Genomic DNA, 19,214 nt, shown 5'->3' on the forward strand with positions numbered 1-19,214 from the left:
GTTTGCGTGGCCTTTTTTCAGTTTAGCTTAAACTCCTTCACAAGTAACAAACTAAACTGGCAAAAGGCCCCTCATATACCAGAATAAGAGTGTCAACACAAGGGGTTAAGCCAGTATAAATGGTACAAATCAGTACAAAACAGTAAAACTTTCCCATGTAGACAAGGCCTAGGAAAAGGGTGGTACAGAACTCTCCATGTAAAATTCATTCCAGAGAATGGTGTGGCTGGTCCATACATACCTTGTGAACAACGAGACCCCATTACAGAGAAGTATCTTAGCAAACTTACTCCAATCCAAAGGTGTCATCTCCACTGAAATGACAGGAGACAGGAATACTCTACTCTGCTCCAGAATAGCTGCTGCTTGACACATCAGATACCATATTCTATGTAGAAAACAAATGTTGAACAACCATGTGGGAGAAGGGTTAAAATTTCTTCAATTTTCAAACATATTGAGATAACATCTCAGCTGTTAAGGACACCTGTATTCTAAGACAGCCATGAACACACAAATGTGTGATTATGAAACTCCTTTAGTAGATGCTATGACGTGTGCGGAGGACACCTTTCCACAGTGGTTGAAGAGGGCCAGTGTTATGGGACACTGCTAGAGTTCTAGCTGGCATTAGCAGGACACTGCACTGAGGGTGATCATTGTGCTTTGAAATCCATCAAAATGCTAGGTGACATTTCTGTGAAGGCTCAAGGTAACAAACAGAACTTGTTGCCCAAACATACAGCCCCTTGAACAGGCAGGCTTCAAAACAGTTATCCATTTAAATTTTGACTAAGTAGAATAGTCTAGTGCTTGAGGAGAGACGGGATCAAAAGACTCCCATGTTTCTATTCTACCTTTGACAAAGACTTGCTCTGAGAATCCTTAATCTGTAACTCAGTTTCCCCATTTTGCAAATACACAGGAATATTCTCTCTTTAGAAGGCAGTATAGAATGATTAATGCTTGTATTGTGCTCTGAAGTATTTGGTATTGTAAAACAAAACAGTTCAAGAGCTTTGAATGTAAAAGAACTGTCCTGTAATTCTAAAACTCCAGAGGGAGAGAGCTGTGGACATCTGAAAGGAATGAGGAGGAAGACAGCCTCCAAACTGAGCAATTTGAAATCCCCTGGGGTGGATTAAAATTAATTTGGATTATGATCTTTTACAAAGCAATGACAAAGGCAGAAGACGGCCCATCCCCAATTTTTATCAGAACTACTTTCATCATGTATAAAACGCACACAAGCTTCCAGCCAAGAAACAAAAATCCAGCAGTCAATCATATCAGGAAGGTTTAATGTAGAATTTCAAAGACATCACATTCAATAAGTGAGAGACATACCTCATGTGTCTTCATCACAAAAGCCTTCTGGCACAGAGAGCAGCTCTCTCAAGTCAAACAGCAATCCAGAACCAACCAAAAAGAGAACTGATAAGCCATCAACAAGCACTAATATCTGGCACTAATGAAACTAGTTATTCAGCAGCTCTAGTAGTAAAAAGATAATATTTCCAATAGCAACAGTTCTTTCTACTACTGAAATGCAGCTCTGACAGTGTTCATTTAGGGCAGGGGTGGGCAAACCTTTTGGCCTGAGGAACACATTGGGGTTGCAAAATGGTATGGAGGGCCGGGTAAGGAAAGCTGTGCCTCCCCAAACAGCCTGTCCCCAGCCCCCTCCCACTTCCCCCCTCAGAACTCCTGACCCATCCAACCCCTCCCCCGCACTCCTTGTCCCCTGACCGCCCCCTTCTGGGACCCCCGTCCCTAACTGCCCCCCCAGGACCCCACCCCCATTCAACCCCCCTGCTCCCCACCCCCTATCCAACCTCCCCCCACTCCCTGTCTCCTGAGCGCCCCCACCCCATCCAACTGCCCCCTGGGACCTCCTGCCCCTTATCCAACTCTCCCCACCCCCTTACCATGCTGGTGGCAGGACAGGCTTATTGGAAAGTCTGGGAGGTGGGCAGGTGCAAGCTGTGCTAGCACATTAGCTGCAAGGGAGAGGAGACAGCAGGGGAGGGGCCGGGGGCTAGCCTCCCTGGCCGGGAGCTCAGGGGCCAGGCAGGATGGTCCCGCAGGTCGGATGTGGCCCACGCACCATAGTTTGCCCACCTCTGATTTAAGGCCTCTTCCTGCCAGCATTGCACAAGTAAAACATTGCAGGCTAAGCCCTCAGTTAGGAAATGCTCTGATCAGAAGTTGGGGAAGCTCTATTGGAACCCTGTGAGGCTACTAAGACCCCCAGTTAAGAAGACAAAATGTAATTTTGTATTACACCAAGACCCAGTTCCACAGTCACAGCAGCTGTCGTGAGTGGCTAGCAGGTCACAGTCAGGTTCTCAAGACAAGAACATAAGTTTTATAGAAGTCAGGAGAGATTTTTTTTTTTTTTAATTTCCTCTCAACTAAAATGACAAATATCCACCACCGCTTTACAAAACGTGATTCTCACTGCTGCCCCTCACTTGTTGATCTTTGTGATTTAGTCCCAGCCAAAGCTCCATGGGAAGTTTAGTTCCTTCATGAGGAAGTGCTGACAGATCTAAATGTCACATGCCACTACTAACCCCTACTAAGGTCCTAGAGAAAAATCTCATCCTCCACCTCAAGTGTAATGATCTCCCTGTCAAAAACAGGACCAAAAAAAAAATCTTCCAATGCTGAGCAGCATCTGGAGGGGTTGGGGAGAAATACACTGACCTACAGGAGCACTCAACTAAGCCATGAAGGGAACAGTTAGATTGCTTGGCAAAGGACGCCAAAGACTCTCAAGTTTCTGCTTCAAGATGAAATGGTGTCACTGACTCATAGAGAAGTGCTGTGGTCAGTCCTTGAGGATACTGATTGCTAGACTTTCATTGGAGTGCCCACTCAGTGGTGCTACCTGTGAAGTATCATTATATGTAATACTCAAATTACCATTAGCAAGTATTGTACTTCAGTGGTGCTGGAACCAAAACAGGTAATTGGGCAAAATGTCCCAGTATGGGTATTCAGAATGGACTACAGTATAATGGCTGGAAACAAAATGAAGAGATCCTACAGAAGATTCAACTGTATGGATCAGACCAAAAAACTTGTTGGAAAACTGGGGAAAGACCACAACCCCGAAATTCCAGACACAGGGATTAAGATGCATCTTTTTAGACACTGTGCTGCTTAAGAATCATATTTTTATGTTATTATACAGAACCATGCATTCGTGTAACAGGACAGATGTTTGTAGACACACATGTAAACGCAAGTCTATTGCCTTCCTTTTACATTTCTGTCAGTAAAGCTGACTAAACAATCTCATTAGGAAGCAAACTAAAAGCAATTTCTAATTTGAAAGTGATGAATGAAAGCCTATGCCACCAAGCACTCCCCACTGCTTCTTCCCATCGCCCCAGTCTTCACCTGAATTAATACTATAAAATGGGGAAGCAATCCAACTGAATGAAATCATTTTTCCGTTCCCAGTTCTCTCTGGGCAATGAGGTATTCTTATCTTCATGCCAAAGGGTCTCAGAAGAGCAGCTTCAAGAGGCAAGCTCAAGCTCACCTTCAGAGAGAAGCCAGAAGAAGTTCTGAGGCATTTGTGGAAATTAATCTTCCAGTTCTTAGACAACCGTAACCATTTCTCTCATAGTCCTCCAGGACTAACTCATTGCTTTCCACATAACAGTACCAGCTGCTCTCTCCTTAGAGCTCTATCGAATCCATTTGTTTTCAGATTTCTGGAGGCTAATTCCTAATATGCATATTTCACAGACAGTGGACATGATGTATAACTCAAAGTTTTGTGTTCATGCGCAGCCTCGAACAATAACTGTGTGATCCTACAGCCAACTCTGCCTCTCTTCTTCATACTTTTGTGGGTCAATGAAAGGCTTGTCTATGGACCGGATCATCAGCTCCCCACAGTACACGCATTCAGCTGCTACAATATCATCAATGTCTGCTTTGATCTGTTCCCGACTCTGCTGTCCCTTCCCCATGCTGGTGGCATCTGTGTCCTTGGGGCGATGATGGGCTTTGGAGGGCTGGCTTGTGGCTCCCAGCTTCTTCTGAAGGTCTTCTAGCTTAGCTTGCTTGTAGGCAGGCAGGTTTGGAAAAACTGCCTGGAACAGACAGTCATAGTGGAACATGTGGCCGCAAAGGAAAAGGTAGAAAGGGCGGTTTAGGAGTGGAAAGTCACAGGCTGCGCACTTCTCCTGAGGCTCCACAGAGCCATATTTGTTTCTCATCTCCTGGATGTCCTCCCGGATTCTCTTGGCACTCTGTGTAGCTTCCTCCATCTCTCTCTTCAGCTCCTCAATGTGCCTGTTGTAGTCCTCCAGAGAGTTGCAGATTGCCTCCTTGAAGTGGTCGATGGTGACAAAGTCAGGGAAGAAGGGAAGGACGTCTTCAATCTTTAGTAGGTTGCAGCTAGAAAGGCAGGCCATAGCCTTCTTGACGTCCTTCTCTTCCTGGACCACGTGGCGAGCAATTTTCAACCAGAGCTTCTTCCGGAGTTCCTCATCCTCTTCAGGGAGGTCTGCACATGACTTTGCTAGATCCACGTCCACCTGAAAATTGAACAGAACAGTAAGGAAACAAAATTATGATTTCCTCTTCACTTCTCTCTCTGTCATGAGAGCCCACTACCAATAAAGGAAGGACACGAGTAGGAGATCTCTCCATTATGTCAGTCATAACTACAGCTATACAGTGGACATGCCCACTTGGCTGTTTGTCAGCCACATCCTCTCTCCCCCTGAGACATCCACTCCCAACACAAAAGGTGTGCATAGCAATTCTGGATCACTTTGAAGAGTCATTAGGGTCCAGGAACACAACAGGAAGATCTAGCTCTCCAAAGCCACTAGTGACCTTCGACCTCCAAGGTTACAACAATGAATTAAGTATCCACCCTCACACAGCAGGCAGTTACAATTTTTGACCTTTACCAAGCTAGAGCATTTATCTCCTCCACACTGTTCTCTATACTCAGAATGTAGGATTCTGCAAATATTGTGATGAACTAAACTCAGTAAATGTCAGCACTTTAAATTGTACACACTGCACTATCATCATTCAGAACCTAAGTTACCTCTACACTAATTTAAACTTTCTACAAGATGACCAAGGGGGGATAAATTCATTTTAAGTTTTTCTTGCCTTTTTTTTTTTATATTAAATCAGGAGATTAAGAATAGGGTGGGATCCTCAGATCAGCAGAGCTGGTTATCAACGAGCAGAGTTCCACAGAGCCAGGACTGCATTAACAGAAACCATATCCCCCACCACACAGTCTCTTTCACTCTCCTAAGATTATGGTCTGTGAAAGTCAGATATCCACTGTGGGTATCTTTACACTACAATTAGACACCCAGGGCTGGCCCATGCCATCTGACTCAGGCTAAAGAACTGTTTAATTGTGGTACACACATTTCAAATCGGGCTGCAAGCCTCAGCTCTGGGACCCTCCCACCTCGCAGGGTCCTAGAGTCTGGGATCTAGACCGAGCCCAAACATCTACATCGCAATTAAACAGCCCCTTAGCATGGGCCAGAGTCAGCTGGCACAGGCCAGCCAATTTTTAATTGGAGTGTAAACATACCCTGATAGTTCTGAGCTTCCACTATTGCTCTAAGTTAATATGGTGACAGACATTCCCTCCCTTTCTTGGGGCCTTTATAACCCTTTAAACACACTAGCCAACCTTCCCACCCCTTCCCTTTAAGAGAGAGACAGCTCTCCACCATTGGACCTTCAAGAACAAATTAACTAAGAGTACTAAACATAGTAGCACACACCTGCAGAGCTAGATCCACTGCTTCCTCATATAACTCCATCACTTTGTAAACATGGACACAGGCTCGGTGGTGTCCATGCTCTGCACACAACCGAAGCGCATACTTCAGGTCATAGTGGATCCTGTTAGGGTTGGCTCCTGCTTGTTTGAGATATGATAGCAGCGAGTCTGGCCGACACAAAGCATAGAGAGACAACAGATAGTTGTGAATGGCTTGCTCAGTTTCCTCCAGCTCACACACACAGAATTCCATGTATCGAATAGCTTCACTGATCTGTTGGGTGCTCCCACTTTGGCTGTAGTTGACGAGGGCAGGTATGAGCTTCCTGGCATCCAGTTTCGTGCCCATGGAGATCCAAGCATCAACCACCTTCTTGGGGATGTGCTGGATCAGGACGGGAGAGAACTTGTAAAAGAGCTTCTCATCTCTGTGTCTGGTAAGGATGTTTAGGGCTTCATCATAGTCATCGTGCTGGCAGTGATGGGCTACCACTCTCTCATAGTCCTGCATAATAACTGAAAAATAGACCATGTGTTCTGTGTCCCCATGGCTTGCTAGCAACTCATAGATGGACGCTCGGTTATTGAACAGGCACTCTTTGTTTCTGGGGCTGCTCAGGAAGCTGCAGAACTTCTCCCGAGTTGCCTCAAAGAGATTCCTTTTCGAGGTGTTCCCCTCCAGAGCACCTAGCCGATTCAAGTAGAGCTCTGTTAACCAGGTGGTCAGCAAAGTTGTCTGGGTCTTTTCAGAGGACTTTAAGCTGGCCAGTTTCTTGAGCAGAAACTCCATCAATGCCTCCTCCTGCTTGGCTTCAATGAACTTAAGGGCAATCTCTTCAAAGTAGTTCTGGGTCAGTGCATAACACTTGGCACTATCTAGGTACCTCTTGTTTTGGAAGGAGTGTTCTGCCTCTCTTGCCAACACAATATCCAGGCACTCAGGACGGTCTTTGCAGTACTCTTTGGCCAGATCAAACTTGTTAATGTTCATGTACATCTTCCAGACATCTCTCGATTCCCGTTGTACGTGGTAGCGGAATACAACTTTCTCCGTGTAGATCCAGATCTGCCCGACTGTGGGATCTTTGATCATGCACTTCAACGAGCCAAACTTCTCCAAGAACAGGTCTTGGAAGACAACCTGCCCATTCAGAGTGCACACAGCCTTCACTCTGTCAGGCAGTAGCAGCAGGAAGTGAAACTGGGTGAGCACTATGGAGATTGGCTTGTTAGCCGCCACATCTACATCAGAGGGATACTCCCAGACCCGTTCATCACTCAGAATAGAGTCAGGCCGTCCATAGTCCAATGTACCATACAAGACCCCATTTCCCATCATCCAGGCAAAGGAGCGTGGGGAGGAGCGTAGCTTTGGAGTGTAAAATGCTATTTCGCTGTAGCCAAAGCTGGCTGGGAACTCTCGGAAGCTGGGCAAGTGGTCTGCATGCATGCCAAACACGAAGCCAAAGCCCTGTTGCTCCGCCCCCTCAGGCACTTTGCCAACAAACTGGAAGAGTCTCTTACGAGTAGTGGCAATGATAAAACATTTCCCATCGAGCCCTCGCTCTATTTCCAGACAGCAGACTGGAGTCGGTCCTGCCTCCTCCTCTAAGGTATACACCAGTCGGAAATACTGGTCCAGATTAGTGCTGAAGAGACTTCCCTCGCTGACAGAGATCTCAGCCTCATATATTTGGCCCTGGGCTGTCCCCACCAGGATAGGACCAGTGTTAGTCTCTGAACCCAGAAACTTGTTCCAGCCCACACTTTCAATCAAGTGACCTTTCCAGCGGGAGAGCGTCCGCACCTTCTGAGCACTTCTGTTCAAATACAGGCATTCACTAGTGTTCAGTGCAATCACAAGATGAGATCCTGTAAGGCATATAGCAAGAGATAGATGATTAATGGGTGCAGGGTTAAAGGAACTGCAAACACCACAACCCAGGCAGACCACTACTGTAAAGCAAGACTTCTGGTTGTTCTCAGAGTCACGTTAGACAAAACATGGAAGTCAAGTTCCTAGAGTTCCCCCAAGAATTTGAATTCATAAGAACCTGGGGATTGCAATAATGGATGAGATCAGTGGTCCATTTAGCCTAGTATCACAACTGACAGTGCTTCAAAGGAAGGTGCAAGAAACCCTATATGAACAACTCTGGAATAAATGGCCCATAGAAAGTCCAGGCTGCTAATTGTTGTCATTAGGTTTTATATTTTATAAGTGTTTCATCCCAGCTAGAGTTAACTGTGGATATTATAATTATAATCCTATTTAGAAATCTGCTAAGCTCCTGGCCTCCTAAGGCCAAAGGAGGCAATGGGCTCCAAAAGTTAGATGTACATCGTGTAAGGAGAATTTTCTTTTACCAGTTGTAATAAGCTCACTCAAATCAGCCCACATCTGTCAATAAAGAACTTGGACAGTGGTTCATATACACCAAAATGTAAGGAGTGAGGCACAGTACTCTTCCTCTAACCCTTGGGTATTAAATAGGCAGAGTCCCTGGACAATAATTAGGTAGTCTGAGTTCATTCCCCAGGTGGGCCACGTACTCCTTCCACACACAGAACAGAAACCGGAAATCTTCCTTAATTAAATGCTTGTTTAACACAATTATTGCATTTGTTGTAGATATTAAACAGCATTTTGCAATTTCCCCTACACCATCACCTCACCTGTGTGGTCCAAAAACATCTTGTAGACTCTGGCTTCATCCTTGCGTCCCAACTCTACCTGATTAGGTTCATCTGCCTTGCCAAGATCAATCCTGCATGGAGGAATGACAAAGCAAGTTACCAAGATGCAGGAAGAGCCCATGTAACTGTGGAAACAAAATTATACCTCTCTCTTTTACAAAAAGACCATGAATCTGCATCTAGTTTAGGGACAGGGTTTCCACGCGACCCAAAAACAGGCTGTGAAGGCTTCAGGTCTTAAATAGTACAAGTTACCTGAAAAGGGTGTCTCTGCCAAGGCTCATACAGAGTTGGTTACAGGAGACCACAAGGCTGTTAATTTTCTCTGGAGGAGTGAAATCAATCCTTTGCTTGTTAAATATTGGAGTTTCCTTCTCCAGCCGAGCATTCACATACCCTAGGAAACGTGAAAATACAAATGTAGTTCAGAAAAGAGACAATACTAAATGTAACCTAACACAGGGAGCAGAAACAGGGAGGGCTACAGGAAAGTGAAGTGCTCCATGGTGTGGAATCATGGGGAGTAGCATCTAATCTTTTCCCCAGGTGTATGTTTGGAGATACAGTAAAAGTCTATTTTCCCATTCTGCCACAGTGGAGCAATTTGTCACATGGAACTAACCTGAAAAACAAACACAGCGAACCCTGAAAACTCTGGAAGAAACTGCACATTACAGTTGCATGACAACTTCATAAAAAGCTGATTAAGAGGAGGACAAGAAATTAGACTTGAATAAAGACTGGGAGTGGATGTGTTATTACACAAAGGAACTATTTCCCCATGTTTATTCCGTGCCCCCTTCCCCCGTACTGTTCCTCACATGTTCTTGTCAACTGCTGGAAATGGCCCACCTTGATTATCACTACAAAAGTTTTTTTTCTCTCCTGCTGGTAATAGCTCACCTTACCTGATCACTCTTGTTACAGTGTGTATGGTAACACCCATTGTTTCATGTTCTCTGTGTATATAAAATCTCCCCACTGTATTTTCCACTGCATGCATCTGATGAAGTGAGCTGTAGCTCACAAAAGCTTATGCTCAAATAAATTTGTTAGTCTCTAAGGTGCCACAAGTACTCCTTTTCTTTTTAAGAAAACAAATGGTCAACTACTGGAAAATCAGGTTATTTGTTAAAACACTGAAATGGTGCTGTACAAGGTGCTAACGTAGATGGTATCTATGCTCCAGAGAGTTTACAATCTAATGAAAGACTCAGAAATCAGAGGTGGCATTAGTTTAAAATGTTTCATTTGGGGAGGATAAAATTAATTTCTCTCTTATTCAGTCTAGCACCCATCACACAAAAGAAAAGGCGGAAATTGAGATTATTCAAAAGATTAAAGATAGCTAGATTTTTCCATAAAATTAATCATTTAATTGCCATAAAACAATTTAAAATCAGTGACTGCAAGCAATACAGCTGGAATTCGCAACTAGATCAGTAGAAAAGTTTCATAATACTTGAATAATGTTTTACATCCACCAAGCTCAAAGCACTTGATAAAGATGAATAAGTACCGTTACTCCAATTTTACATTTGAGAGAAACTGAACCATGGGGTTCAGTGAATTGACTGAAGTCACACAGCTTGCCGAGACTAGCACTCGAGTCTGGTGAGTACCAGAATCAGTGCCCTAACCGTGAGACCACAACTCTGCCCAACAAAAGCCAAAACTAGGTAGAACCGGATTCGAATTTAATTACAAACTGAAAACTTGAGCCAGTGTGATCCAGTTTCTGGATCTTTTGACAAACCTGGATTGAATTTCAAGCAAGGCTAGGCCAAATTAAGATTTGGGGTTAAACCTGGCAAATGTGGTCATTTTGTCAGAGCTGCACAATGCATTTTAGGTCTGCTGAAGCCTGAAACTCAAAGTGAAACTCAGGTGTGTGTGAACTGAAACTGGGAGTCAGAGTGTGAGTAGAAACTAATGACTTTCATATTGTTCTAGTCACAATGCTGACCTAAACGAGAACCACCACCACTATTCAACAATTTTGCTTTAATGGCTCCACTTACACGCCAGGGGACCTCCAAGTTGGCTAGCTTGGAAGACACCAAATTTAGATGGTAGCAGATTACTAGACAGCGTGGTCTGTATAGCAGGTAGGAGGAGAAAGTTTTATACCAGCAGCGTGGCAACATAGTCTGCTACAGAAACTGGTTCAGAACAGGCTTCGAGTTTTGTTTTGTTTCAGTTCATAAAAGCTTTTCAAGTTTTAAAGCAGGTGCAGTGACCTCAAGAGAAGGCCAAGCACTAAGATGGTGAAGGGAGGAGGGTGAAGGACTAGCCAGGGCAGGGGGATGGGAAATGTATACATTAAGATGGATAAGCTTTTAACACCACATAGCAGGGTGGCAGAATGGCATGACTAGTTTCATTTTTCTGAAGCTGGACAGGGCTCAGCTTTCAAAAGCTTGGAACAACCTAGAAGCACACTGTTTCCATACCTAAATGGGGCAGCTTCTGAAGGCTGCTCTCCTATGGTGGATGGACACTAGCCAAAATCCATAAAGGAATTCAACTCTGCCATGGAACTGTAAAATAATGTGACATTCACATGGAACAAAACATGAATGATACTCATTAGTAGAATCCAGGGGACATTTGTATGTCAACAAAAAGATTGTATCACAAAGCTCTCTCCATATCAGTCCTGTGATGCAAGTTTTTCCTCTGCCTGAATTTCCCATGCCCTCACAGGACACCATGTAGCCCCTTGACCAAGAATATTGCATTCCTCTAACAGAATGACCAGGCCACCTCAGGCTAGACAACAAGAAAGGACTGGTCATTTCTGGTTTCTTTCCTAGGTTAAATTTACACTGGCCTCCCTCCAAGGATGGAAAACCACTGGCTCCACAGGGATTTCTAGGACAGTTATATCTATTTAGTGCAGTTAGCCTGGGAAAATCTTCACTTGCAAAGAATTTACAAGGCACACAAGGTTACTCCTGGGGGAATTCTGCACCACTGCGCATGTGCAGAATTCATGTTTCTTGCAGATTTCTTTTTCCTTCACAGAAAATACATTCTGCGGGAGAGATGCTGCAGTTATGCCTTTCACCCACCGGGGATTGCTGTGGTGCCAGAACAGAGGGCAGCTGCTCACCAGCCATAACATCTCATAGAGAGGACAGCCTGCATTCCTCACAGCATCCTGCCCACAGAGACAGATAAGAATGTACATGGGGGGGGGGGGTGTGGGAGAGGAGACACAGACAGAGTGGGGCACATTGGGCTGCTGGGGGGGTCACAGACTGGGGTTTAGAAAGGCTAATGGAGGGACAGGGGCTGAATAGGAGTGGGGGTGCAAGGCCACATGGGGACAGGGTGCAGGGACACATGGGAACAGGGGGAAGGAGATGCTGGGACATGTGGACGGGGGTGTATAGGGACGGGGGAAGGAGTGCATGGACACATGGGGACAGGGGCACATGTGCCTGACTGAATGGGAGAGGCTAGGGGTTAACCAAGGTCTGTATGGGGGAGGCTCCCCAACTTTCTAATAATCCCTTCCCCCCCCCAAAAAAAAAAATCTCTGTTCCATACTTCTCCCACCCACATCCAACAACCCTCCAGATTCACTCCCAGGCTCCTTCCCAGCAATTACTTCTCTCTCACTCAGCTCCTCCATTACACCAACTCCCCCAAGCCTTTGCACTGCTTCTGAGAGGTGCAGGAAATATGGTTCTGTATTGTAGTTTGAATGAATGATTAATCAAAGTTCTGTATTAATATGCCTAGCGAGGAATATATTTGTCAAAAAAAATCCTGAATCTTTTTCATTGTCTGTATTGTTACAGACATACTTGCTGACAGGTATTTTTAAATAAAGTTACCAAAATAATTGAAGCTGGCATGATTATACTGTGTTATTCTGACAAATAAAATATGCAGAATTTTAAAATATTGTGTGCAGAATTTTTATCTTTTTGGAACAGAACGCCCCCAGGAGTAAAAGATAGAACAAGGCTGCTGGAAACCAAGGCCACTGGCTAAAGCAGCCAAACAGCAGACAAAGTTAAACACACAGTGTAAAAGGAGGGTTAGAAGACCGTTTGATTGGCAGGATAGGATTCTGTGGTCAGCCCAGTACTGTAGAGGCAGCGAATGCTCTGCTGCCATGTGAGAGCTCTGTAGCCTGGCAGGGGCCTGGAACAGCACAGGGAAAGCACAATCAGCCCCTACAGTCTTGTCCCTATGTCATTTTCAGCAACTCTCCCACCGCTGGTCTAGCACCAGTGTAGCCCAGTTACTGGCTAGAAAAGATTAATACTAGTGTAGATGGGCTGTCAACACTTATCACGGCATCATCTAGACCTGCTGCAAGCACAGTCAAATGACATGGAGACAAAAGTGCTGGCACCTGCTCTACCATCGCTATCCCCCGTTACTGCACTGATCCTAGTTCAATAGTGGCAAATTCAAAAAATAGCAAGCTTACAGGTAGCCGAAGTGTGTGCATTGGAAGAGATGGGAAATAACTTCATGCTAATTATGCAACACCCCTTTTGGCTAGCACTTAATTCAGCCTTTGCCTACACATAGTTTGACCATCCATTTAACAGCAGCACCCCCCTGCTGTGGACACTTATTTCAGGTTGAGTGTCCTCTACACAAAAAGCTTGGGTAGGATTCAATTGGTTTTATTCCATCATATATCGTTTTTCCTGACTTGGAACAGGAGAACTAGCTTTGGTTTGGAGTCTCAGTCCCATACCTCTGCATTCCTCTCAAATGTGCATAAAAACACCTTTACAAATGTGCTTTATCTATCGTTTAGGATTCTAAACGTTACACCTTCAGATTTCTGGATGAGCCTTCTTTCTTTCTACCTCCCAGAGGCTGAAAGATCTGGAGAAAGACAATGAAATAAGATCACTATTAACTCCAGCCAGGTCTTTTGGGACTTGAGGAACCTGCAGTTTGCATTTCAGCCATCCCCAGTCTTTGCTCTTTTGAGATCTAAATCCTTCTGAAATAGCATCAGTAAAAGCACAGCACTTCGGCACGCACTTCAACCAGCTTAACACCGCACAAACTTTCAGGTACAATGTTATGGTTTGCTCTTATGTCAATGTGCTCTATGTAAAGCTATTACTTTTATCTATTCCCCAAACTTTAGATCAGTCTGCAACCACTGCCAACCAATTTACTTTCAAGGCATGTTCAAAGCCACAACTGGAGCCCTGAAGGGACACCCGCAGATTCTAAAATGGTGATGAACATGGCTGCCTCTCAACCCAAATACGGTTCAGCTGTTCCCTTTGCTGACACCCATTTGTCAGCAACAGGTAAAATTTTTAGTGAAGACAGAGTCTATAATAACTGAAAAACTACTTAAGAGATGATAATGCAGGAGTCAAGAGTGAAAGCAGAGCAGAAGGAAAGGAATTGTTAGCCAAACTCTTAAAACCATTCTGGTTCTGTTAACTTCCATTTAGCACCAAAATAATTAACCGGGGGGGCGGGGGGGACCTCTGTTAGAGATTCAGAACCCTGACTTCAATTAAACTTAACCAAATAAAGGTAACAAGCCATATTTTAAGAAATATGAACTTCAGTGTATGGACTATATTTAATTTGTTCTCTCTCTGTTTATCCCTTTTTTTTTATACACAGCCTGGTATAATCAAACTTTTCCCACAGATATACACCACACAACCCTGCTTATCTAGCAGTTCCAGACGATACTTAAAACCTTTTGATAGGTTAGGATTCAACTAAAGTGGGGAGCCAGTCATAGATACTTTCAGAAGCGTATGCCTATAGATTTTTAACTCAGCAAAGAGATGCCAACTTTGCTGAGTGGCCAGCACTGAAGTGGCAATGCTAGATAGAACATAGTCCTTTTAAAGCTAACTGGGTCTCATATCTAATTCAGCCTTATATGGTGGCAGTAGGAGAAACCACATATGAAACTCAAGACTCACTAGTTTGATTAATAGGGGAATGTACTACCTAATAGTTGCTAGAGGGACATACTCCTCATTCATATTGCATAGCTGGTATAACCCGTCACATAATTATTGTATATTTATATTACATTACACAGATGGACCTAATGTAGGTGCCAGCATTTCACAAATTGTGGCATAAAGTTTCAGACCAACACAGATTGCTTTCATGCCACACTTCTGTAGTGGTAACCATACTAATATGAAATCAGCCCATGAGAATTACACAGCCATTATACATATGATGGAACCTATATTCTCTGCATCCAGTATATTGGTAAGTTTCCCTGGGCTGGGCAACTAACATGATGTCACTAAGCATCACACATACAAAATGTTTAATAGTTTCTATAGTTACTCAAGTTCCTCAAAAAGGAAAGGAGCAAAGAAAGACTAAGAAACTGATTAAAAAACAAAAACAAGTAGTAAGTGGCATAGACAGGAGGCCTCCTGTGAGACATTACTGCCACAAATTTGGGTTGACAAGTGGAGAAGCAGTGGTTAGAGCTCACCCCAAGCTCATAACTTTAAAACCATTTCACATTCTCTCTTTTGCCTTGTATACAAGTGCATTCATATAACAGTGATATTTTAGGATTAAGTCATTTTCCACCCCACATAATAATTTCACTCTAAATAGAGGTTCACTACAGTCAAAATTGCAATGAAGCAATTTGGGACTGGCATCCTTCTTCCTCAAACAGTTTCACTCTATAACCAAGTTCAAGCTACGCTCTAAACATAGAGCCCTACCAAATTATGGCCATGAAAAACGCTTCATCGACAGTGAAATCTGATTTCCTATGTGCTTTTACCCTATATTATACAGATTTCATGGGGGCGACCTGTGTTTGTCAAATTGGGGGTCCTGACCCAAAAGGAGTTGCAGGGGAGTCATGCGGTTATTTTAGGGGGGGTCACAGTATCATCACCTTTACTTCTGCACTGCGTTCAGAGCTGGACGGCTGGAGAGCGGTGGCTTTTGGCCAGGCACCCAGCTCTGAAGGGGGTGCCCTACAAGTACCAGCACAGGGTGGCAATACGATACCATGGCATCCTTACTTCTGCACTGCTGCTGGTGGTGGCTGTGCCTTCAGAGCTGGGCTCCCGGCCAGCAGCCATTCCTCTCCGGCCACCCAGCTCTGAAGGCAGCGCCGCCATCAGCAGCAGCGCAGAAGTAAGGGTAGCAGTACCACAACCCCCCCCCCCCCACACACACACACACACACAACTCCTTTTTAGGTCAGGAACTCTACAATTACAACACCGTGAAATTTCAGATTTATTTATCTGAAATCATGAAATTCACAATTTTTAAAATCTTATGACTTTGAAATTGATCAAAATGGACTGTGAATTTGGTAGAGCCCTATTTATACACAATGGAGAATCTGAGAAGAACTGATGTACTGTAACATTGTGTTCACAGGTTAAGTGCACAGATTGCATTTGTGATTATAACAATACTGTAAAAAGAAAAGGAGTACTTGTGGCACCTTAGAGACTAACCAATTTATTTGAGCATAAGCTTCCGTGAGCTACAGGATGCGATGAAGTGAGCTGTAGCTCACGAAAGCTTATGCTCAAATAAATTGGTTAGTCTCTAAGGTGCCACAAATACTCCTTTTCTTTTTGTGAATACAGACTAACATGGCTGTTACTCTGAAACCTGTCAAAAATACTGTACATATTTTCTCATTTTCTGTACTTCAGCTATTAGCAAGGCTTCCATTTGCTAAACCTAATGTAAAATTCATTTCCTTGCAACTGCCTCAACATGAAGTAGTAATGGCAAATATCCAATGTGGACCCAGAGATAGAGCAGAATCACATGACAGAGTGCCCTCTCTATGCTATAGCACCTATCTTTGGTACCTATAGTGATTAATTAAGGCCCTAATTGTCCTCACATAGAGAAAACCAGGAAAGATGGGAACACTGAGAATTCATTCAAAGTACTGCATGATGACATTAATAATTTACTCTTCTATAGTTTTCAGAGTAACAGCCGTGTTAGTCTGTATTCGCAAAAAGAAAAGGAGTACTTGTGGCACCTTAGAGACTAGCCAATTTATTAGAGCATAAGCTTTCGTGAGCTACAGCTCACTTCATCAGATGCATATCGTGGAAACTGCAGCAGACTTTATATATACACAGAGAATATGAAACAATACCTCCTCCCACCCCACTGTCCTGCTGGTAATAGCTTATCTAAAGTGATCATCAGGTGGGCCATTTCCAGCACAAATCCAGGTTTTCTCACCCTCCACCCCCCCCCCACAAATTCACTCTCCTGCTGGTGATAGCCCATCCAAAGTGACAACTCTTTACACAATGTGCATGACAATCAACTTGGGCTATTTCCTGCACAAATCCAGGTTTTCTCACATCCCCCCCACCCCCATACACACACAAACTCACTCTCCTGCTGGTAATAGCTCATCCAAACTGACCACTCTTCAAGTTTAAATCCAAGTTAAACCAGAACATCTGGGGGGGGGGGGTAGGAAAAAACAAGAGGAAACAGGCTACCTTGCATAATGACTTAGCCACTCCCAGTCTCTATTTAAGCCTAAATTAATAGTATCCAATTTGCAAATGAATTCCAATTCAGCAGTTTCTCGCTGGAGTCTGGATTTGAAGTTTTTTTGTTTTAAGATAGCGACCTTCATGTCTGTGATTGCGTGACCAGAGAGATTGAAGTGTTCTCCGACTGGTTTATGAATGTTATAATTCTTGACATCTGATTTGTGTCCATTTATTCTTTTACGTAGAGACTGTCCAGTTTGACCAATGTACATGGCAGAGGGGCATTGCTGGCACATGATGGCATATATCACATTGGTGGATGTGCAGGTGAACGAGCCTCTGATAGTGTGGCTGATGTTATTAGGCCCTGTGATGGTGTCCCCTGAATAGATATGTGGGCACAATTGGCAACGGGCTTTGTTGCAAGGATAAGTTCCTGGGTTAGTGGTTCTGTTGTGTGGTATGTGGTTGTTGGTGAGTATTTGCTTCAGGTTGCGGGGCTGTCTGTAGGCAAGGACTGGCCTGTCTCCCAAGATTTGTGAGAGTGTTGGGTCATCCTTTAGGATAGGTTGTAGATCCTTAATAATGCGTTGGAGGGGTTTTAGTTGGGGGCTGAAGGTGACGGCTAGTGGCGTTCTGTTATTTTCTTTGTTAGGCCTGTCCTGTAGTAGGTAACTTCTGGGAACTCTTCTGGCTCTATCAATCTGTTTCTTTACTTCTGCAGGTGGGTATTGTAGTTGTAAGAAAGCTTGACAGAGATCTTGTAGGTGTTTGTCTCTGTCTGAGGGGTTGGAGCAAATGCGGTTGTATCGCAGAGCTTGGCTGTAGACGATGGATCGTGTGGTGTGGTCAGGGTGAAAGCTGGAGGCAAGCAGGTAGGAATAGCGGTCAGTAGGTTTCCGGTATAGGGTGGTGTTTATGTGACCATTGTTTATTAGCACTGTAGTGTCCAGGAAGTGGATCTCTTGTGTGGACTGGACCAGGCTGAGGTTGGTGGTGGGATGGAAATTGTTGAAATCATGGTGGAATTCCTCAAGGGCTTCTTTTCCATGGGTCCAGATGATGAAGATGTCATCAATATAGCGCAAGTAGAGTAGGGGCTTTAGGGGACGAGAGCTGAGGAAGCGTTGTTCTAAATCAGCCATAAAAATGTTGGCATACTGTGGGGCCATGCGGGTACCCATAGCAGTGCCGTTGATCTGAAGGTATACATTGTCCCCAATGTATACCTTCTATAGTGTCACCACAGAATCTGAAAACGCATTACAAACTAAACCGCACAACTATCCATGAGGTATTATGACACCCATTTAACAAAAGGGAAAGGGAGGCAAGGAGGGGTTATTTGACCTCAGTGATACAGGAAGCCACTGGCAGACTTGGGAACAGAACCGAAGTCTGACTCTGCAACCCTATTTAGCCAGTAAGATCACGGTGCCTCCCACGGCCAGCCAGACTCGAGACAACAGGGCAGGATCCTGCAGGCTTGCAGTGTCGCTTGCAGCGCTCCTGCTCAGATCAGACTAGGGGGGAGGGCGGGGCATCGTGGCCCCAGGGCAGTTCCCATGCTGTGACCTGCACAGATGATCGCGTAGCCCCAGCCCCCGCTTACCGGAGTGCGGGATGCCCACGCTGGCGCGGCTCTGCTGCAGGGAGGCGGAGCGGGACAGCGAATCTTCGTACTCGTCCAGGATGGAGGCCATGGCCGCCCCCTCACCAGCCAGTCCCCCGCCACCCACTCAGCTCCCTGCCCTCAACTCATCCCGACGCAGCCCCCTCGCTGCAGCCCGCTGCACCCTCCGACAGCTCCCCTCCTGCAGAACGCCCCGCCCCGCCCCCGACAGACCGGGGAGCAACTCCGCTCCTGCAGCACCGAGCCCGGCCGCGCCCGACCCCCCTCCGGCCCAGGTCACTCAGGCCCGGCTACTTCCGCAGACGCTCAGCTGAGCGGCCCCACGTGACCTGACGGCTTGCGGGCCGCCGCGCTTCCGGTTTCCGGGCGGTAGCGCGGCTGCGCGGTGTGCCCCTCACGTGCCCTGAGCGGGAGGTCGCGCGCCTGTCGCTGGCCTAGTGCCTCCCCTCCCCCCCTTCACCACACGGCTGCCTATTGTGTCACCCAATAGGCGCGGGGCTGTCCTGACGCCGCTCCCCTGGTTCGCTCCAGCCCTTCTCCCTGTGATCGCACTAGTCACAGGCGGCGCCGGCCTAGGGAGCCCCCCACGGGCAGGCTTGCAGGG

At 45.3% G+C, this 19,214-nt stretch overlaps 1 protein-coding gene across 1 annotated transcript; it reads right to left on the reverse strand.

The window, feature by feature from the left end:
* Positions 1 to 1,877: 1,877 nt before the first annotated feature.
* On the reverse strand, positions 1,878 to 18,936 carry VPS18 (VPS18 core subunit of CORVET and HOPS complexes). Its single transcript, XM_084632745.1, has 5 exons — positions 18,590 to 18,936; positions 8,741 to 8,882; positions 8,465 to 8,556; positions 5,790 to 7,660; positions 1,878 to 4,559 (listed from the first exon to the last, which is right to left on the reverse strand). Exons 1-5 carry the CDS (start codon positions 18,678 to 18,680, stop codon positions 3,831 to 3,833), a joined length of 2,925 nt encoding a protein of 974 aa, XP_084488871.1. The 5' UTR covers positions 18,681 to 18,936; the 3' UTR covers positions 1,878 to 3,830.
* Between the last annotated feature and the right edge of the window lie 278 nt (positions 18,937 to 19,214).

Source organism: Lepidochelys olivacea (assembly GCF_965140295.1).
Source record: "Lepidochelys olivacea isolate rLepOli2 genome assembly, chromosome: 6".
Taxonomy (NCBI): domain Eukaryota; kingdom Metazoa; phylum Chordata; order Testudines; family Cheloniidae; genus Lepidochelys; species Lepidochelys olivacea.